Here is a 15,735-nt window from a genome sequence, read left to right on the forward strand (position 1 = left end):
TTATTATGCCCTCCTTCGAAGAAGAGGGGGCATATTGTTTTGCACATGTCGGTCCGTCCGTCCGTCCACCAGATGGTTTCCAGATGATGACTCAAGAGCGCTTAGGCCTAGGATCATGAAACTTCATAGGTACATTGATCATGACTTGCAGATGACCCCTATTGATTTTGAGGTCACTAGGTCAAAGGTCAAGGTCACGGTGACCCGAAATAGTAAAATGGTTTCTGGATGATAACTCAAGAACGCTTATGCCTAGGATCAAGAAACTTCATAGGTACTTTGATCATGACTCGCAGATGACCCCTATTGATTCAGGTCACTAGGTCAAAGGTCAAGGTCGCGGTGACCCGAAATAGTAAAATGGTTTCTGGATGATAAATCAAGAACGCTTACACCTAGGATCATCAAAGTTCATAGGTACATTTATCCTGACTGGCAGAAGAGGGGGTATATTGTTTTGCACATGTCGATAGGTCGGTCTGTCCGTCTGTTCGTCCACCAGATGGTTTCCGGATGATAACTCAAGAATGCTTAGGCCTAGGAACATGAAACTTCATAGGTACATTGATCATGACTGGCAGATTACCCCTATTGATTTTGAGGTCACTAGGTCAAAGATCAAGGTCACAGAGACTTGAAATAGTAAAATGGTTCCGGATGGTAGTAAAATGGTTTCCAGATGGTAACTCAAGAACGCTTACGTCTAGGATCATAAAACTTCATAGGTACATTGATAATGACTGGCAGATGACCCCTATTGATTTTCAGGTCACTAGGTCAAAGGTCATGGTGACTTGAAACAGTAAAATGGTTTCCGGATGATAACTCAAGAACGCTTACGCCTAGGATCATGAAACTTCATAGGTACATTGATAATGACTGGCAGATGACCCATATTGATTTTCAGGTCACTTATTCAAAGGTTAAGGTCATAGTGACTCAAAACAGTTAAATGGTTTCCTGATGATAACTTGCGAATAATTAGGCCTATGATCAAGAAACTTCATAGGTACATTGATCATGACTGGCACAAGACCCATATTGATTTTCAAATCACTAGGTCAAAGGTCAATTCACAGTAACAAAAAACATATTCACACAATGGCTGCCACTACAACTGAAAGCCCATATGGGGGGGGCATGCATGTTTTACAAACAGCCCTTGTAATTTCTTTGTTAAAAGAATGCAGAAAGGTTTCCTAACATTATGTTGTAATGCTCTTTCTGCAAGTTGTTTGATTTACCAGTTTTATTTATTTAAATTGTGAAAGGGACTTGTTCAAAGAATTTTGTATTTAAAAAAAGAGCATTAAATTAATTAACTTATAAAACAGCATTTTTGAGAAAAGGTTAAAATATTAACAATAACAAAATAAATGCAAACATTCTTTCTTGATTGTAGGACAATTTTTTTAATGGTTATTTTGCCAGATTGTGAACAAGTCCCTTTAACAAGATGATAGCTTGTCTGGCCATTCAAGTTTTGAGCTTCTGGGCCCTGTCTAAAACATGGTAAAACAGCAGATTCTATGTGGGGCCATGTTTATGAATATGGTTAAAACATCAGATTACGGTGTCATTTCAGGTCACTTTGATTTCGTGGTACAGGTAGTGTACAACATGGTCTTCATTCAGTCCCTGTGTGTGATGACGTGCAAGTTTACTGAGGAAGAGAGGGAGGCATGGAAAAAGGGTAGACATGTAAGTATTGGGGGGGCATATTTTGGGGCCCTGGGCACGTATTTTCAAATCTTGTAGAAGAGTGGGCGCAAAAGTATGGGGAAAGCAGTTAGGCCCAGGGTCTGTACATGTATTCGCAAAGCTCCGTGGGGAAAATATTTTTTTGGTAATTAATTACTGTTATAATGGTTTCATTCAAAATTTGTGGACATTTTTTCTTTTCCACATTCAAAATGTGTGGACCCCTTTTTTTTACAGACAATTTATTTTCTGAAAACCATATTTTATCCCATAATTATTATAACAAAGTGCATACAGTTTCAGCAATACTTGGCAAAAAGATCACCAAGTTTCAAAGACCAGTTACTTGCAAGACTTGTTTTCTGTGACACATTGAAGAGCATGCTTTTCAAGAAGCTTTGTTTATAATATGGTTACATATCACTACGATTATTCACACGCATAACATGAGCCTCATTCTAGGAAAACTGGGCTTAATGCATGAGCAAAAAGTGTTGTCACAGATAAGCCTGTTCAGTCTGCATAGCCTAAGGCTAATCAGGGACAACACTTTCAGCTTTTATGGAATTTTTGGTTTAGAGGAAGTCTCTGTTTAATAAAAATCCAGTTTAGGAGAAAAGTTTCGTCCTTGCAGTTACGGCATGCATTAAACGCAGTTTTCCCACAAAGAGGCTCATATTTCTATCTCCAGGTGGCATTCAACACACTAGAGGGAATGCTAAGTCATGTGATCACCCGTCTGGCAACGAGTTTCCTGTACGAGAAGGAAGACACTGACCTTCTTGCGGTAAGTGGACTGCCATAGATCCTGTACAATTGGAACAAATGCAGGTCCTTCTCTATTTTTACAGGGCCTATTGACTACATAATAATTGTCCGTTACCGGAGGGGACTTATAGTTTGTGCTCTGTGTGTCTGTGTGTCTGTCTGTGTGTCTGTCTGTGTGTCTGTCTGTGTGTCTGTGTGTCTGTCTGTCTGTCTGTCTGTCTGTCTGTCTGTGTGTCTGTCTGTCTGTCTGTCTGTCTGTCTGTCTGTCTGTCTGTCTGTCTGCCTGCCTGCCTGCCTGCCTGCCTGCCTGCCTGCCTGCCTGCCTGCCTGCCTGCCTGCCTGCCTGCCTGCCTGCCTGCCTGCCTGCCTGCCTGCCTGCCTGCCTGCCTGCCTGCCTGCCTGCCTGCCTGCCTGCCTGCCTGCCTGCCTGCCTGCCTGCCTGCCTGCCTGCCTGCCTGCCTGCCTGCCTGCCTGCCTGCCTGCCTGCCTGCCTGCCTGCCTGCCTGCCTGCCTGCCTGCCTGCCTGCCTGCCTGCCTGCCTGCCTGCCTGCCTGCCTGCCTGCCTGCCTGCCTGCCTGCCTGCCTGCCTGCCTGCCTGCCTGCCTGCCTGCCTGCCTGCCTGTCTGTCTGTCTGTCTGTCTGTCACACTTTTCTGGATCCTGTGATAACTTTAAAAGTTCTTAATATTTTTTCATGAAACTTGAAACATGGATAGATGGCAATATGGACATTATGCACGTCATTTCATTTTGTTCCCACGTCAAAAATTCTGGTTGCTAAGGCAACAAATAGACTAGAAATACTGCTGAAAATGGTGGTTTTCTGGATCCTGCGATAACTTAAAAAGTTCTTAATATTTTTTCATGAAATTTGCATCATGGATAGATGGCAATATGGACATTATGCACGTCATTTCATTTTGTTCCTACGGCAAAAATTGTGGTTGCTATGGCAAGCAAAAACTTTTTTTATGAAAATGGTGGAATTTCTGACAAATTTTGGAGCCAGTAGGGGACCATATTTTTGCTTGACAATAGCCTTATATTTAAATAACTCGGTTGTATTGCAGCCTTTGTATTGAAAAGTACATTTATACAGATGTTATCACTATTTTTACAATGCAGAAAAGTTACAGAGGTGAAAACAAACCTAGACAAATTAACAAATTGCTGTCAATTGTTTTTAGGAAAATTGGTCCTTAAAATTGGACTGACAGGCCAGACCTTACAATATTTTACAGGACATGTTATGCGGACTAGTTTTTTTTTATGTGTAGGAATTGAAAAGCCATTCTACCAGATACTCTTGAATTAATAATGAGCAAAGTGTAATGACCTTGTAGACAGTGTGTCAATGACAAGAACTGTGGCTATTGTTGGGGTCAAGGTCATTTTTGAGGTCATTTGTGATAACCTTTTGTCAGGCGTACATCGTGCATCATCTGTAGTCAGTCATCTGTCATCATCATTTACCTTGTGATACCCCAGATGTCACATTTATTGCCCAATGGTCATGAAACTTGTTCAGAACATTTTCTACCAATGAAATCTCCACAGAGTTAAGTTTAAACATGTTTAATTTAGCTCAATGCAAAGAAAGCCTTAGGCTTATTTGAAAAGCTCTCGAGTCCTTTTCATTAGACTAGAACCAGTACTTGGTGTCTATGGGGTAAATCGAAAGAACGCTCCCGCAGTGGGAATTGAACCTGTGACCACCAAGTCGCTAGGCGGACAAAGTATCCTCTACACCAGTGTTACCTTAGAGTTTGAAACTGGGCCATGTTTGGTCAAAACTAGGTCCCAAGGTCAAATTAATGAAAAAGCGTGTTAACACTCTAGAGGTCACATTTTTTGCCTAATCATTATGAATCTTGCACAGAACATTTGTTCTAATGAGACCCCAGCTTAGTTAGAAAATGGTTCGAAAATAAAGTCACAATTTTTGAACAATCATCATCAAAGTAAGTCAGAACATTTAATGTTTTTTGTTCTGAGTTTTAAAATGATTCCGTTACTTTTTTGTCCAATTATCGTGAAACTTGCTCAGAACATTTGTTCTTATGATATCTTTGCCAAGTTCAAAAATTGTTGTGGTCCATTTAAAAATCATGACCACTTTGGGACGGGGCAGTTTTCCTAATATGGCTATAGTGAACATTTTTGAATGCTCTAAAAGTCATATTTCTTGCCCAATCATTATGAAATTTGCTCAGAACATTTTAACTAGAACAATATTAGCTAAGCTGAGTTTCTGTAAAAAAAAACATGGTTGCCAGGGGGGGGGGAAGATTTGTTTTAAAGATTTATTGGCCTAGTTGGTTCAAATCTGTTCTGGTTTGTTGAAAAACATGGCCATCAGGGGGTAGGCAATGCTCTGATATGGCTGTAGTTCAACGTTGTGAACACTCTGAAAGTTACCTTTTTTGCAATCTTCTCAAAGATTACCCAAAGTATTTGTTGTAATAATGTACATATAATCAAAGTTCTGAAACACTTTGCTGGTTTACTTTGTCATCTAGTGAGATACTTTCTGAGCTAGTCTATTGCCGTACAGCTAGATAAACAGCTGAAATCTTAGAACAACCTTGTTACCACTCTAGAAGCAACATTTATGACTCAATCTTTATGAAACTTGGAATGGTTATCATGACAATATCTAGGCCAAGGTAGAATCTTGGTCAAGTGTGTCACAAATTTAAATAACCTTGTCTTATCTTAGAAAAGCTCTGTTACCACTCTGGAAGCCACATTTATATGTCAATTTTGCTAAAACTTACACCCACAAAAGTTACCTTGACAATACCTAGGTCAATTTTGAATCTGCATAAAGGTCATCCAAAAACTAAGTCACCATGTGAAATATTAGAAATTAACCAATTTAGAAGCCACATTAGTACTCAATCTCGATGAAACTCAGCCAGAATGTTTATCATGACAACTTGACTGCCATGTTTGAATCTGGGAAAAGTGGAGAAAAAACAAGTGCACAGGGTCAAATTTGTGTACTGTGAACTCCTGGTTAGCACTTTAAGACCATCATCTTTAAATCAGTCTAGGGTATCAGTGTCTATTCTAGAAATCCTAAAGATGGGGGGAAATTCCCCCTCACTTTGATAAAGAGGGTCAATTATCAAATGACATTTTATTCATTTTAGTTGTAATGTTTAATTATTTTACCTTAAACATTATAATATATTGTCAAGTCAGTAAAATACATATGGTTACTACAGTTTAATTAAAACAGCACTTTCCATAGTATTGCACTGACTTACATTTATAAACAAAAAATAAACATGTTTTCACATGATATTTCTTTATCATTTTAAATTACAAAAATTAACATTTGCTGATTTTCACTTTTGTCATGATATCCAGGGCTTGGTGCTACAAAGTTTTGATGCGTATGACGTGACAGTGTACATGCAGCATGATTTTCGCACACTTTATCGAGACCAAGGATCAACACAAAATACATGAGCATTGTTTATTTGATGCTAGAATTTGTGAACGTTGCAATAAAAATTTGGAAGTGTGTTTCGGATTTAAATTTAATTATGCTCATTTGAGAATTCAACATAACGTTAACAGTTGTTTGTAATGAATTCAAGGCTAATTTGTTTAAACGCTTTATGGTTTTAATAAATGTTTTGACAATTTTATGCACGAAAGGCACACTTTCCATGAGGATTACATCCGGTTGCCACCATCAGTTTTCTACGTAACTGGCCATGATTTCATTGTGGCGGTGTACACTGCAGGGTTTGATTTGTATGGTAAGCCAACAAAACCACGCGCTTATGACAATTATGTCACTCGTTGTCTGCATGATTTAACTGCAGGTAGTGACTACCTACAAAAGCGTGCTCTCATTTGCCAATATCGATTTTCCAACACAAAGACGCTCTGCCTTTAGGCTGTCTTAAGTTGAGTAAAGAGATACATGTTGTTGACAGACGATCGTTAGTCAGCTCTCAAAATTTTTAGCGAAGACCATATCGCTTTGATCTTGAAAAAATTCTCTTGGATATCGAGCGCGAATTTTCTCGCACACATTCTGAAAATAAGCGTGATATTTTGGAAAAATAGCGCAAATCGGGCAATTGAGTGGTCTAGAATGGACACTGGGGTATAAAACACATACATCACAATTTACTTTGTCAATCTAAGGTATTGTTGCTTCCAAAGCATGACAAAATCTTAAAAAAAATAATGTTATCTTGCTATATTTTTAGTTCAGTATGTAAGTATAGTTTCAAGGAAACTGGATTTTGTCATGGCCAAATTAGGGAAAAGTCCTGGGACCACAAACTTGTATTCATCAGCATTACTGATAATACTAATATTTGGGCTATAACGTAGGGCCATACATAAACTGCTGTAATGTCGGGTTTAGTGTTTTGAACAAAGCATACATAAAGGTTTTATTAGCAGTGCTTTTTAGATCACCTATGTGGTTAAATGTATTTGCATTTGTGCCTCCATTCCAGCTGTAAGATTGAACATATCCCCTTAAAGGATCCCCCCCCTGGCGGAGGGATATTGTTTTGGCGTTGTCCGTCCGTCCGGCTGTCCGTCCCTCCGTCCGGCACTTTTGTTTCCGGAGCCATATCTTGGAAGTGCTTTGGTGGATTTCATTGAAACTTGGTATGAGTATATATATGGATAAGAGGATGATGCACACCAAATGGCATTGTACTTCATCGGATAATAAGGAAGTTATGGCCCTTTGTATCTTGAAAAAATGCTTTTTTGAGTGTCAAATATAGCACTTTTGTGTCCAGAAGCATATTGGCCAAAGGCGGAGGGATATTGTTTTGGCGTTGTCCGTCCGTCTGTCCGGCTGTCTGTCTGTCCGTCCGTCCGGCACTTTTGTGTCCGGAGCCATATCTTGGAAGTGCTTTGGTGGATTTCATTGAAACTTTGTATGAGTATATATATGGATAAGAGGATGATGCACGCCAAATGGCATTGTACGCCATTGGATAATAAGGGAGTTATGGCCCTTTGTATCTTGAAAAAAATGCTTTTTTGAGTGTCAAATATAGCACTTTTGTGTCCAGAAGCATATTGGCGGGGAATATGAATTCAATGAATTTGCTTGTTTTTTAGGTGATAAACACAACAGATACACATAATATTGTATATGCCATATCTTTCTACAAGGTTTTATGCATACAGGCTGTCAAGCGGTCATACTTTTTCCTACTTTTTCCTACTATTTCCTACTTTTTCATCAGGATCCTACTTTTTCCTATTTTTTTACCAAATCTTCCTACTATTCCTACTTTTTCATTTTCAATGGAGAATTTTTTTTTTTTAAAGAGTTTATTTAGTAAACTTGCAGGATAAATGAATTTATGGCATGACTGTATCCCTGTTAATGTGCATTCATCTAGATGAGACCTGACAACCCATGCTGACTGTCTGCTAGCACCTCTTCAGGAGCATAAATATTTATTTCTTATGTAACTTTTAAAATTATTGACAAGTTTTTTTGAAGTAACAATAGTGCCTTGCTTACTTCCTTAGCATTTGTACACTGCAGACTTCACTACCTTACACAGTTCCCAGTGATGCAAGAGCATTGTTTATTCCAGTTTTATTTTGTTTCCATTGACAACAATTTGACCAAACCTTATGCATGTTTACATGATATTGCTGTTTGGAATGTAGAGATATAGAGATACATGTATTGTATGAGTGGTTATGTAATATGGAATTTATTACACAAGTTATTTGAAAAAGATAAAACTGATGCTTTGCAGAGTTTTCATCATTTACAAATATTATGTAATAAATTCTGTATTACATGTGTACATGACAACGGATATGATGTTCTATTGATATCATAGGTACATCATGCTAAGTAATTAAAGATAAATGCACAGAGCCTAAACGCCCTGATACATTTTTATGCTCCCGTTGGCATATGGCAGTTGTACTGTCAGTCCTTCTGTTTGTCTGTCTGTGTGTCCGTCCGAAAACTTTAATATGGGCCATAACTTTTGCAATATTGAAGATAGCAACTTGATATTTGGCATGCTTAAGGATATAACATGCACAATATATTACCATTTCGATACACAGAAGACCTCTAACCACTTATTTGATGATACACCAAAATGAACAGCATCTAATTACATGTATACTTCTTTAACAGGGTAGCTTTGCTTGAAACTTAATTATCATAGATACACTATAAGTGCTAAAATGCCTAGTGGGAAAACAAAGTTTAACCCTTCATGGATGGAGAAGTGGGACAACAGTGAAAAAACACTTGGATCGTGGTGCAAGAAAGATACCGGCAATGAGTTTGCAAGATATTGTACTGTCTGAATGAAGTCCATCTTGTAGTAATTCTGGTGCTAATTAATTGATAAGTCATGCAGATGGATAAAAACACAAGGAAAACATGAAATACATGCATGATAATTCACAAAAGCGTTTGTTTGGAAGTGCCCCAAAGCCAAGCAGCTCTCAGGGTGGTGGGGATAAATCTATCTGTATGCAAGTACATTCATCACATAAGGAACAGGTACAAAAGGCTGAAATCTTTTGGGGCCTTAAGGTAGCTTCAAGTGGGTATCCATACAGAACATGTGATGGCACTCCTGCTCTGTTTCAAGCTATGTTTCCTGGACCTGTGTCTAAAAAATTAGTATTATGTATTCCTACTTTTGAGGGAAAAGTTCCTACTTTTTCCTACTTTTTTCCTACTTTTCTTGCAAAAGTAGTTCCTATTTTTTCCTACTTTTTGAAAAAAGGGTACTTGACAGCCTGTGCATATACAAAACTTATTTATACTTCAGAATGTCTTCATCTTTAAACCTCACTAACGCAGTGTGATTATAGGTTGTGTGTAACCTTATACTTAAGTGACAGTTCATGTATATACCTCTGTTTTAAATACTAATTTACAGATATGCCTCAGATACCAAAATGATATTCAAGATAACAACATGTATTAAGTGGACTGTTGCTAATAGCTCTGTTGTGATACAGTCTTTTCTACTGTATGATAACATTAGCCTCATATGATTTAATAATGTGTATTGTCACATGAAGTCAAGTACGGATAGCTCAAATATTTATACGTAAACAGTACAATCCAAAGTATTATATAAGTTAATTTTAGCCACCAGCTGAAGGGGTGTAATTTAAGGAATACTCATTTCTATTGAATATTTATAATACGGTGATCAAGATGGCTTCATATTTTAATAAGGTGATAAAGGTGGTTACATTTTCTCAATCAACTGCGTCTGAAGGCTCTGACTCAGTTATAGACTTTTCTTGTTCGCCATGTCTAGAGCAAAAAATTGCGAAGTTGGCGGATTTTTACTGTAAGACGTGTCTCAAATTTTATTGTGCAAAATGTAAAAAAATGCATGGTAAGTTGTTTGTGAATCATGTGCCTTATGGAAGGGGAGAAACAAGTAAGTGGCCAGTGTCCAAGGAAGTGGAGGATTTGTTTCTGAAATGTGACCTTCATAACGACATACATCTAGACATGTTTTGTGATGACCACAGTCAGCTGTGTTGCACTAAATGTGCTTTCCTCAATCACAGGTAATTCAAACATATTTAGTTTGCTTTTGAATATGTTTGGTGCTGTAAGTAGAATATGGCATTATTTAATTCAGTTATTGAAAAATGAAAATTGATTTGTTTGTGAATATGAATAATATGAATAAAATTTCAAAGGTAAATTATATTAAATAAGTGTCTATAAAAGATTAGACATGGTATCAGAATGAATATGAATATATTCCATACTAGTGACTTAAAAAAGCTTTCTGGAAATGGGGAAAATATGCTGAAACCAAATTTTTTACTTTTTTATATTAATAATGATCATTAGAACCTCGTACACATATTTAAGTATTATTTTCTTTTCAGACAATGTGCTAAAGTTACACAGATATCCAAGTCAGTCGAAGGACCTCCGCCAGACTTGCAGCAATTTTTAAGAAAGATTGAAACTATTCTTAAAGAACTCAAGAAACTTAAAAACAATTTGGATACCAACATGCGGTTTTTGAAAGTTTCATACAAGAAACAATTGCAGGAAATAAGTAAAACACGCCAAAAATTAAATGAAATTTTAGATGAGATGGAAAAGACCACTATAAAAGAGCTAGATGATGAGATGACCAGTCTGAAAGCTTCTGTCAAGACTGACATGGATAATTGCATTCAGCTTAAAAATGAATTAACACAACTCAGTGATGCATTGAAGGAAATTGTTGATAAGAGCAAAGCGGAACTATTATTTGTTGCAAGTAAGAAATGTCTGGAAAAGATTAAGCATTCTGAAACTTATCTGAAGGAGAACTCTGTTCAGATAAAAAGTTCACTAACATTCCAGGCCAACCGTGATATTCAACAGTATTTGTCTAAATTGTCAGGTCTGGGGAGGATTTTGGTATGTACTCAAGCTGTGCCTCTGCATGATGACCCAGACCAGATATTCACTGTGCAAGGGGGTTCACTGAAAAGCCTTTTAACAGCTAGTTTTAGTGAGGAAATCTTTTATATTAGTGCCGTTTGTGTTTTGTCCAATGATCAGATCCTTGTCGCTGATCGTGCTGAAAAAAAAGTTAATTTACTGAATCATCAATACCAGGTGGTGGGTCATTGTAATGTAAATGGTTATCCATTTGACATTTGTCAAATAACACCAAGTGAAGTAGCTGTTGCTGTGGACAAGGATAAGACAAATGAGGTCCAGTTTATCTCTGTAAATGATGGGCTGCTGTCTAATGGCACAACGTTTCAGTTAGAACATAAATGTATTGGTATTGCTTATAATCTGCAAGACATGTATCTCTCTTCTGGCACTGCACTTTACAAGTATTCAATGCAAGGAGACATGTTGGAAAAGTTGTATGAGGATACATCAGCTCTGAAGACAGGTAATATAATGCAATATTATGGTGGATATATCAGGGTGTATTTTTGAATTATTACAAGAAATATATAAAAAAATGCAATATACACATGTTTATAGAAGTCAATTGCATTTTTGAATTTGCCCATATATTCCAGATTATTATGTTTGCAAATTATGGTCATATGAATATCACTATTAGTAAGAGAAAACAATAATGTCCTTTCATTGCCTAAGTATTTTTGTTATTGATTTTTTTACCAGGGTGCAGAATCAACTGGGTTTTCAGGGGTTTTCACACGGGCTGGACAGAATGTAAACACACTGTTAAGAATTTAATTTTTGCAAAGATCTCAAGTTATTGAAGTACAATTGCAAAAATCTTTAGTGCATAAAAGACAGTTTTTCTTGCAGTTTGTGCCAATATCTTATGATATAAGAATAAATCCTTGATTACGTCTGAAATCGGTGACAAAATTTCAAGTTGCGTTAAGCATAACGGTTTAGTACAAATCAAATTTTTGAACAAGAACACAGGCTTAATAAACAAAGTAATTATGATGTATTTCACATTGCCAAAAGCAGCATAAAAATCTGTCTTATGCATTAGTTGAAATTCTTAAGAATTTTTTTAAAAAGTTGTATGAAAACAAGCAAAACCAGTGTGTTTACATCCATAAATGTTTAACCCACAGTCATGTTACCCTGCACCCTGTTTACTGTAAAGGAGTTTTTTTTAAAGGTTTACAAGACAATTATAAACAATTCCATAAAAATAATCATGTAAGCAAGCCTTAACTATGTCAGTAATTACATGAAGTTTTGAAAGAATGTGATGCATGAAATAATCATGCTGAAATAATCATGCAGTCACATGTGTTTCACTTTAAGAGAAAGCACTCACTATAAGTTAAAACAAATAGTTGGTTTGAATAAGAAGTAACAGTTTTTATGTCCCCCACCACTATAGTGGGGGTCATATTGTTTTTGCCCTCTCTGTTGGTTTGTTTGTGTGTTTGTTTGTTTGCCCCAACTTTAACATTTGCAATAACTTTTGCAATATCGAAGATAGCAACTTGATATTTGGCATGCATGTGTATCTCATGGAGCTGCACATTTTGAGTGGTGAAAGGTCAAGGTCATCCTTCAAGGTCAAAGGTCAAATATATAGCTTCAAAGTGGCGCAAAGGGAACATAGTGTTTCTGACAAACACATATCTTGTTTTATTGATGTAATTATTCTGACAAAATTAACTACGTTGTATTATTCTCTCTTTTCCAGTTAATAAGTGTGCTGTAAGTCCTTCAGGTGACAAGATATTTGTCACCAACTATTACCATGACAAGGTCCTCACCCTGGCCACAGATGGCACAGTTCTCCACACATTCACAGACCCAGACCTAAAAAGGCCAAGAGGTATACACGTGACTGCTCAGGGACAGGTTCTGGTCTGTGGATATGCATCAAACACTATCCTACAGCTGTATGGTGAAGGCAATAAGAAGCTGGCAACTCTTGCTACCAAGAGGGATGGACTTGATGACCCACTGTCAGTCTACTTCAATAGGAGCACAGCATCGATTGTTGTGGGGCAATTTAGCAACAACATCCTTGTGTTTAAAGTAAAATAGTTGTGTTTTCACCAGTGTCAGGCAAACATGCTCTTTCAACATGAAATCTTGACAATACAACGGTCAGTCAGCAACCATAGGATGCCTCCATCATTATGGAACAATTAAAAAGCAAAATCTGGTGTTTAAAGTACAATTTTTTTGTTAAATAAATTTCAGTAGAAACTTGCTGGAACATAAGCTTTCAACATGAAAACATTGCCACACCAAACTCGTATTCAGTGTTACTTTCATCACATAATTTACCTGGATAATGAATTGTGTTGCCAAGTAAAGTCCGATCATGGATATGTTTGAAATAGTACTTCCATAATACAATTCTTGGCAGCATGGATCTGTATGAAGTATTATGTTTAAAAGTCTAATTCTTGCTGTACAATCTGTTGTGTTACAAAACAATTCAAAAACATGCATCAAATCATTTGTTGTAAGGAATCACCTGTCTGATGATTTTTTTAAGTTTTAATTGCAACAGTGTATTGTTGTAATCTTGATGTAAATCTCCAAAATGACTAGCATGTACATACACAGTTTACTTGTGGTGATTTTTTCTCTACAATATTGTTGTGTTATTGACATGCAAAGTGAAATGAAGCGCAGGTTGCAGTTTAGATGAGGTTTTTACATTTTTTTATTTATTCTTAAAATGTCACTCACTGTGTATTGTGTTATAAGAAATACTGGTATGAAGTTTAATAGCGTGACAATCATGAATTTAACAGATTTCTTTGATTGTTGTACTCAGTTTTATTTGTGTTGATAATTATGCATACATTTATTAGTCAGATATGTTGTTAGCCTCTACCTTTCAACGTATTTGCTGAATACATTAAATTTAAACAATTCAAGTTCACATTAACCTTATTTACTAGGGATGGCATTGAATACAAAACCAGTATTCTGATATTGCCATTTGTATTCATTAAATATTTGCTTGATTAGTGTTTACTATTTTGTGCTTATGAGATACTCTTTTTAGCTAACCTGAGCACAACATGCTTTTTGTGAGCTTTTGTGATCAACTTTTGTCTATTGATTGTAGTCTGTTGTGTGAACTGCGTTGTCAACATTTACCTTGTTAACACTCTAGAGGCCACAGTTATGTCCAATCTTTATGAAACTTGTTCAGAATGTTTGTCGCAATTACATCTTGGATGAGTCTAAAACTGGGTAACGTGAGGTCAAAACTACCGTAATTACTCTTAAGTTTTCAGACACTAAAAAATAATATAATTATGCCCCCCTTCGAAGAAGAGGGGGTATATTGCTTTGCACATGTCGGTCGGTCGGTCTGTCGGTTGGTCCGTCCACCAGGTGGTTTCCGGATGATAACTCAAGAACGCTTGGGGCTAGGATCATGAAACTTCATAGGTACATTGATCATGACTTGCAGATGACCCCTATTGATTTTGAGGTCACTAGGTCAAAGATCAAGGTCACGGTGACCCGAAATAGTAAAATGGTTTCCGGATGATAACTCAAGAACGCAACGCCTAGGATCATGAAACTTCATAGGTAGATTGATCATGACTAGCAGATGACCCCTATTGATTTTGAGGTCACTAGGTCAAAGGTCAAGGTCACGGTGACCCGAAATAGTAAAATGATTTCCGGATGATAACTCAAGAACGCATACGCCAAGGATCATGAAACTTCATAGGTAGATTGATCATGACTCGCAGATGACCCCTATTGATTTTGAGGTCACTAGGTCAAAGGTCAAGGTCACTGTGACCCGAAATAGTAAAATGGTTTTCGGATGATAACTCAAGAACGCATATGCCTAGGATCATGAAACTTCATAGGTAGATTGATCATGACTCGCAGATGACCCCTATTGGTTTTGAGGTCACAAGGTCAAAGGTCAAGGTCAGGGTGACCCGAAATAGTAAAATGATTTTCAAATGATAACTCAAGAACGCTTTTGCCTAGGATCATGACACTTCATAGGTACATTGATCGTGACTCGCAGATGACCCCTATTGATTTTCAGGTCACTAGGTCAAGGTCACAGTGACAAAAAAATGTATTCACACAATGGCTGCCACTACAACGGACAGCCCATATTTTTTGTTTAACACTATCAACTGTAAAGTTTATGTGTAATAAAATTGTGTTCTGTTCTGTTCCTATAATGTACAGTAGATAATCAATCCGTTAATTGCATCAATGACCGCACGTGTCTAATGTCGTTAGCCATTAACACTTGAATAAGGCTTGTCACTTTAACTGCAATTAACTGAAATTAATACACAGCCTGCTGAAAGGCCAAATGACTAATTGTTTTTACAAACAACATTCCAAAATGAATTGAGTTATGTTACGCCGTTGTGAGTATTATGTCACACGGTGACGGCTTTGTTTAGACCACTAAGCAGATATTCAGATGTTAAAAACAAGGTAAATTTTTGTCTCATTTTTTCTTTGAAAACGCCTCATCGGATATCTCGAGCTCTCGTTATCTCAATATTTTTTCTTGTTCCCACCGACTTTGAGATAATGAGAGTAGACTGTATTTTCATTATCAGTCTTTGTTGTAAGTGGTATTTCACTCCCATGTGATATTTATGTTGAACTTTTATTTGTATATGTGACAAAATTTTTGAAAATTGTAATTTTGATAATCTGTCAACATGCCCCTTTAAGTATGGGCATACAACAGCTTGTCCGGCATATAGCATTATAATTTATATCAGGAAGTTTTAAATAACTTCAAATTATCATCAGATAACCATGTTGAGTCAC

The 15,735-nt window shown here is 37.0% G+C and overlaps 2 protein-coding genes across 2 annotated transcripts in view; both read left to right on the forward strand.

The window, feature by feature from the left end:
- The window catches only part of LOC127869056 (E3 ubiquitin-protein ligase UBR3-like), a 107,228-nt gene that overhangs the window by 74,244 nt on the left and 17,249 nt on the right, over positions 1 to 15,735 (forward strand). Inside the window, exons 30-31 of the mRNA XM_052411325.1 lie at positions 1,586 to 1,701; positions 2,393 to 2,488. Coding sequence (XP_052267285.1) covers positions 1,586 to 1,701; positions 2,393 to 2,488 — 212 coding nt within the window. The remainder of the gene's footprint in view (positions 1 to 1,585; positions 1,702 to 2,392; positions 2,489 to 15,735) is intronic.
- LOC127869061 (uncharacterized) lies at positions 9,422 to 13,638 on the forward strand. The gene is made up of 3 exons (XM_052411338.1): positions 9,422 to 10,037; positions 10,368 to 11,383; positions 12,641 to 13,638. Exons 1-3 carry the CDS (start codon positions 9,673 to 9,675, stop codon positions 12,988 to 12,990), a joined length of 1,731 nt encoding a protein of 576 aa, XP_052267298.1. The 5' UTR covers positions 9,422 to 9,672; the 3' UTR covers positions 12,991 to 13,638.

The sequence above is a fragment of the Dreissena polymorpha genome, chromosome 2 (assembly GCF_020536995.1).
Source record: "Dreissena polymorpha isolate Duluth1 chromosome 2, UMN_Dpol_1.0, whole genome shotgun sequence".
Taxonomy (NCBI): domain Eukaryota; kingdom Metazoa; phylum Mollusca; class Bivalvia; order Myida; family Dreissenidae; genus Dreissena; species Dreissena polymorpha.

What these genes read in the sequence shown, in the direction of transcription:
- LOC127869061 (XM_052411338.1), top strand. Translation starts at nt 9,673, where the DNA reads ATGGCTTCATATTTTAATAAGGTGATAAAGGTGGTTACATTTTCTCAA. An exon ending in TGTGCTTTCCTCAATCACAG is followed by an intron (nt 10,038 to 10,367) that starts GTAATTCAAACA and finishes TTTTCTTTTCAG; the next exon opens with ACAATGTGCTAAAGTTACAC. An exon ending in TACATCAGCTCTGAAGACAG is followed by an intron (nt 11,384 to 12,640) that starts GTAATATAATGC and finishes TCTCTTTTCCAG; the next exon opens with TTAATAAGTGTGCTGTAAGT.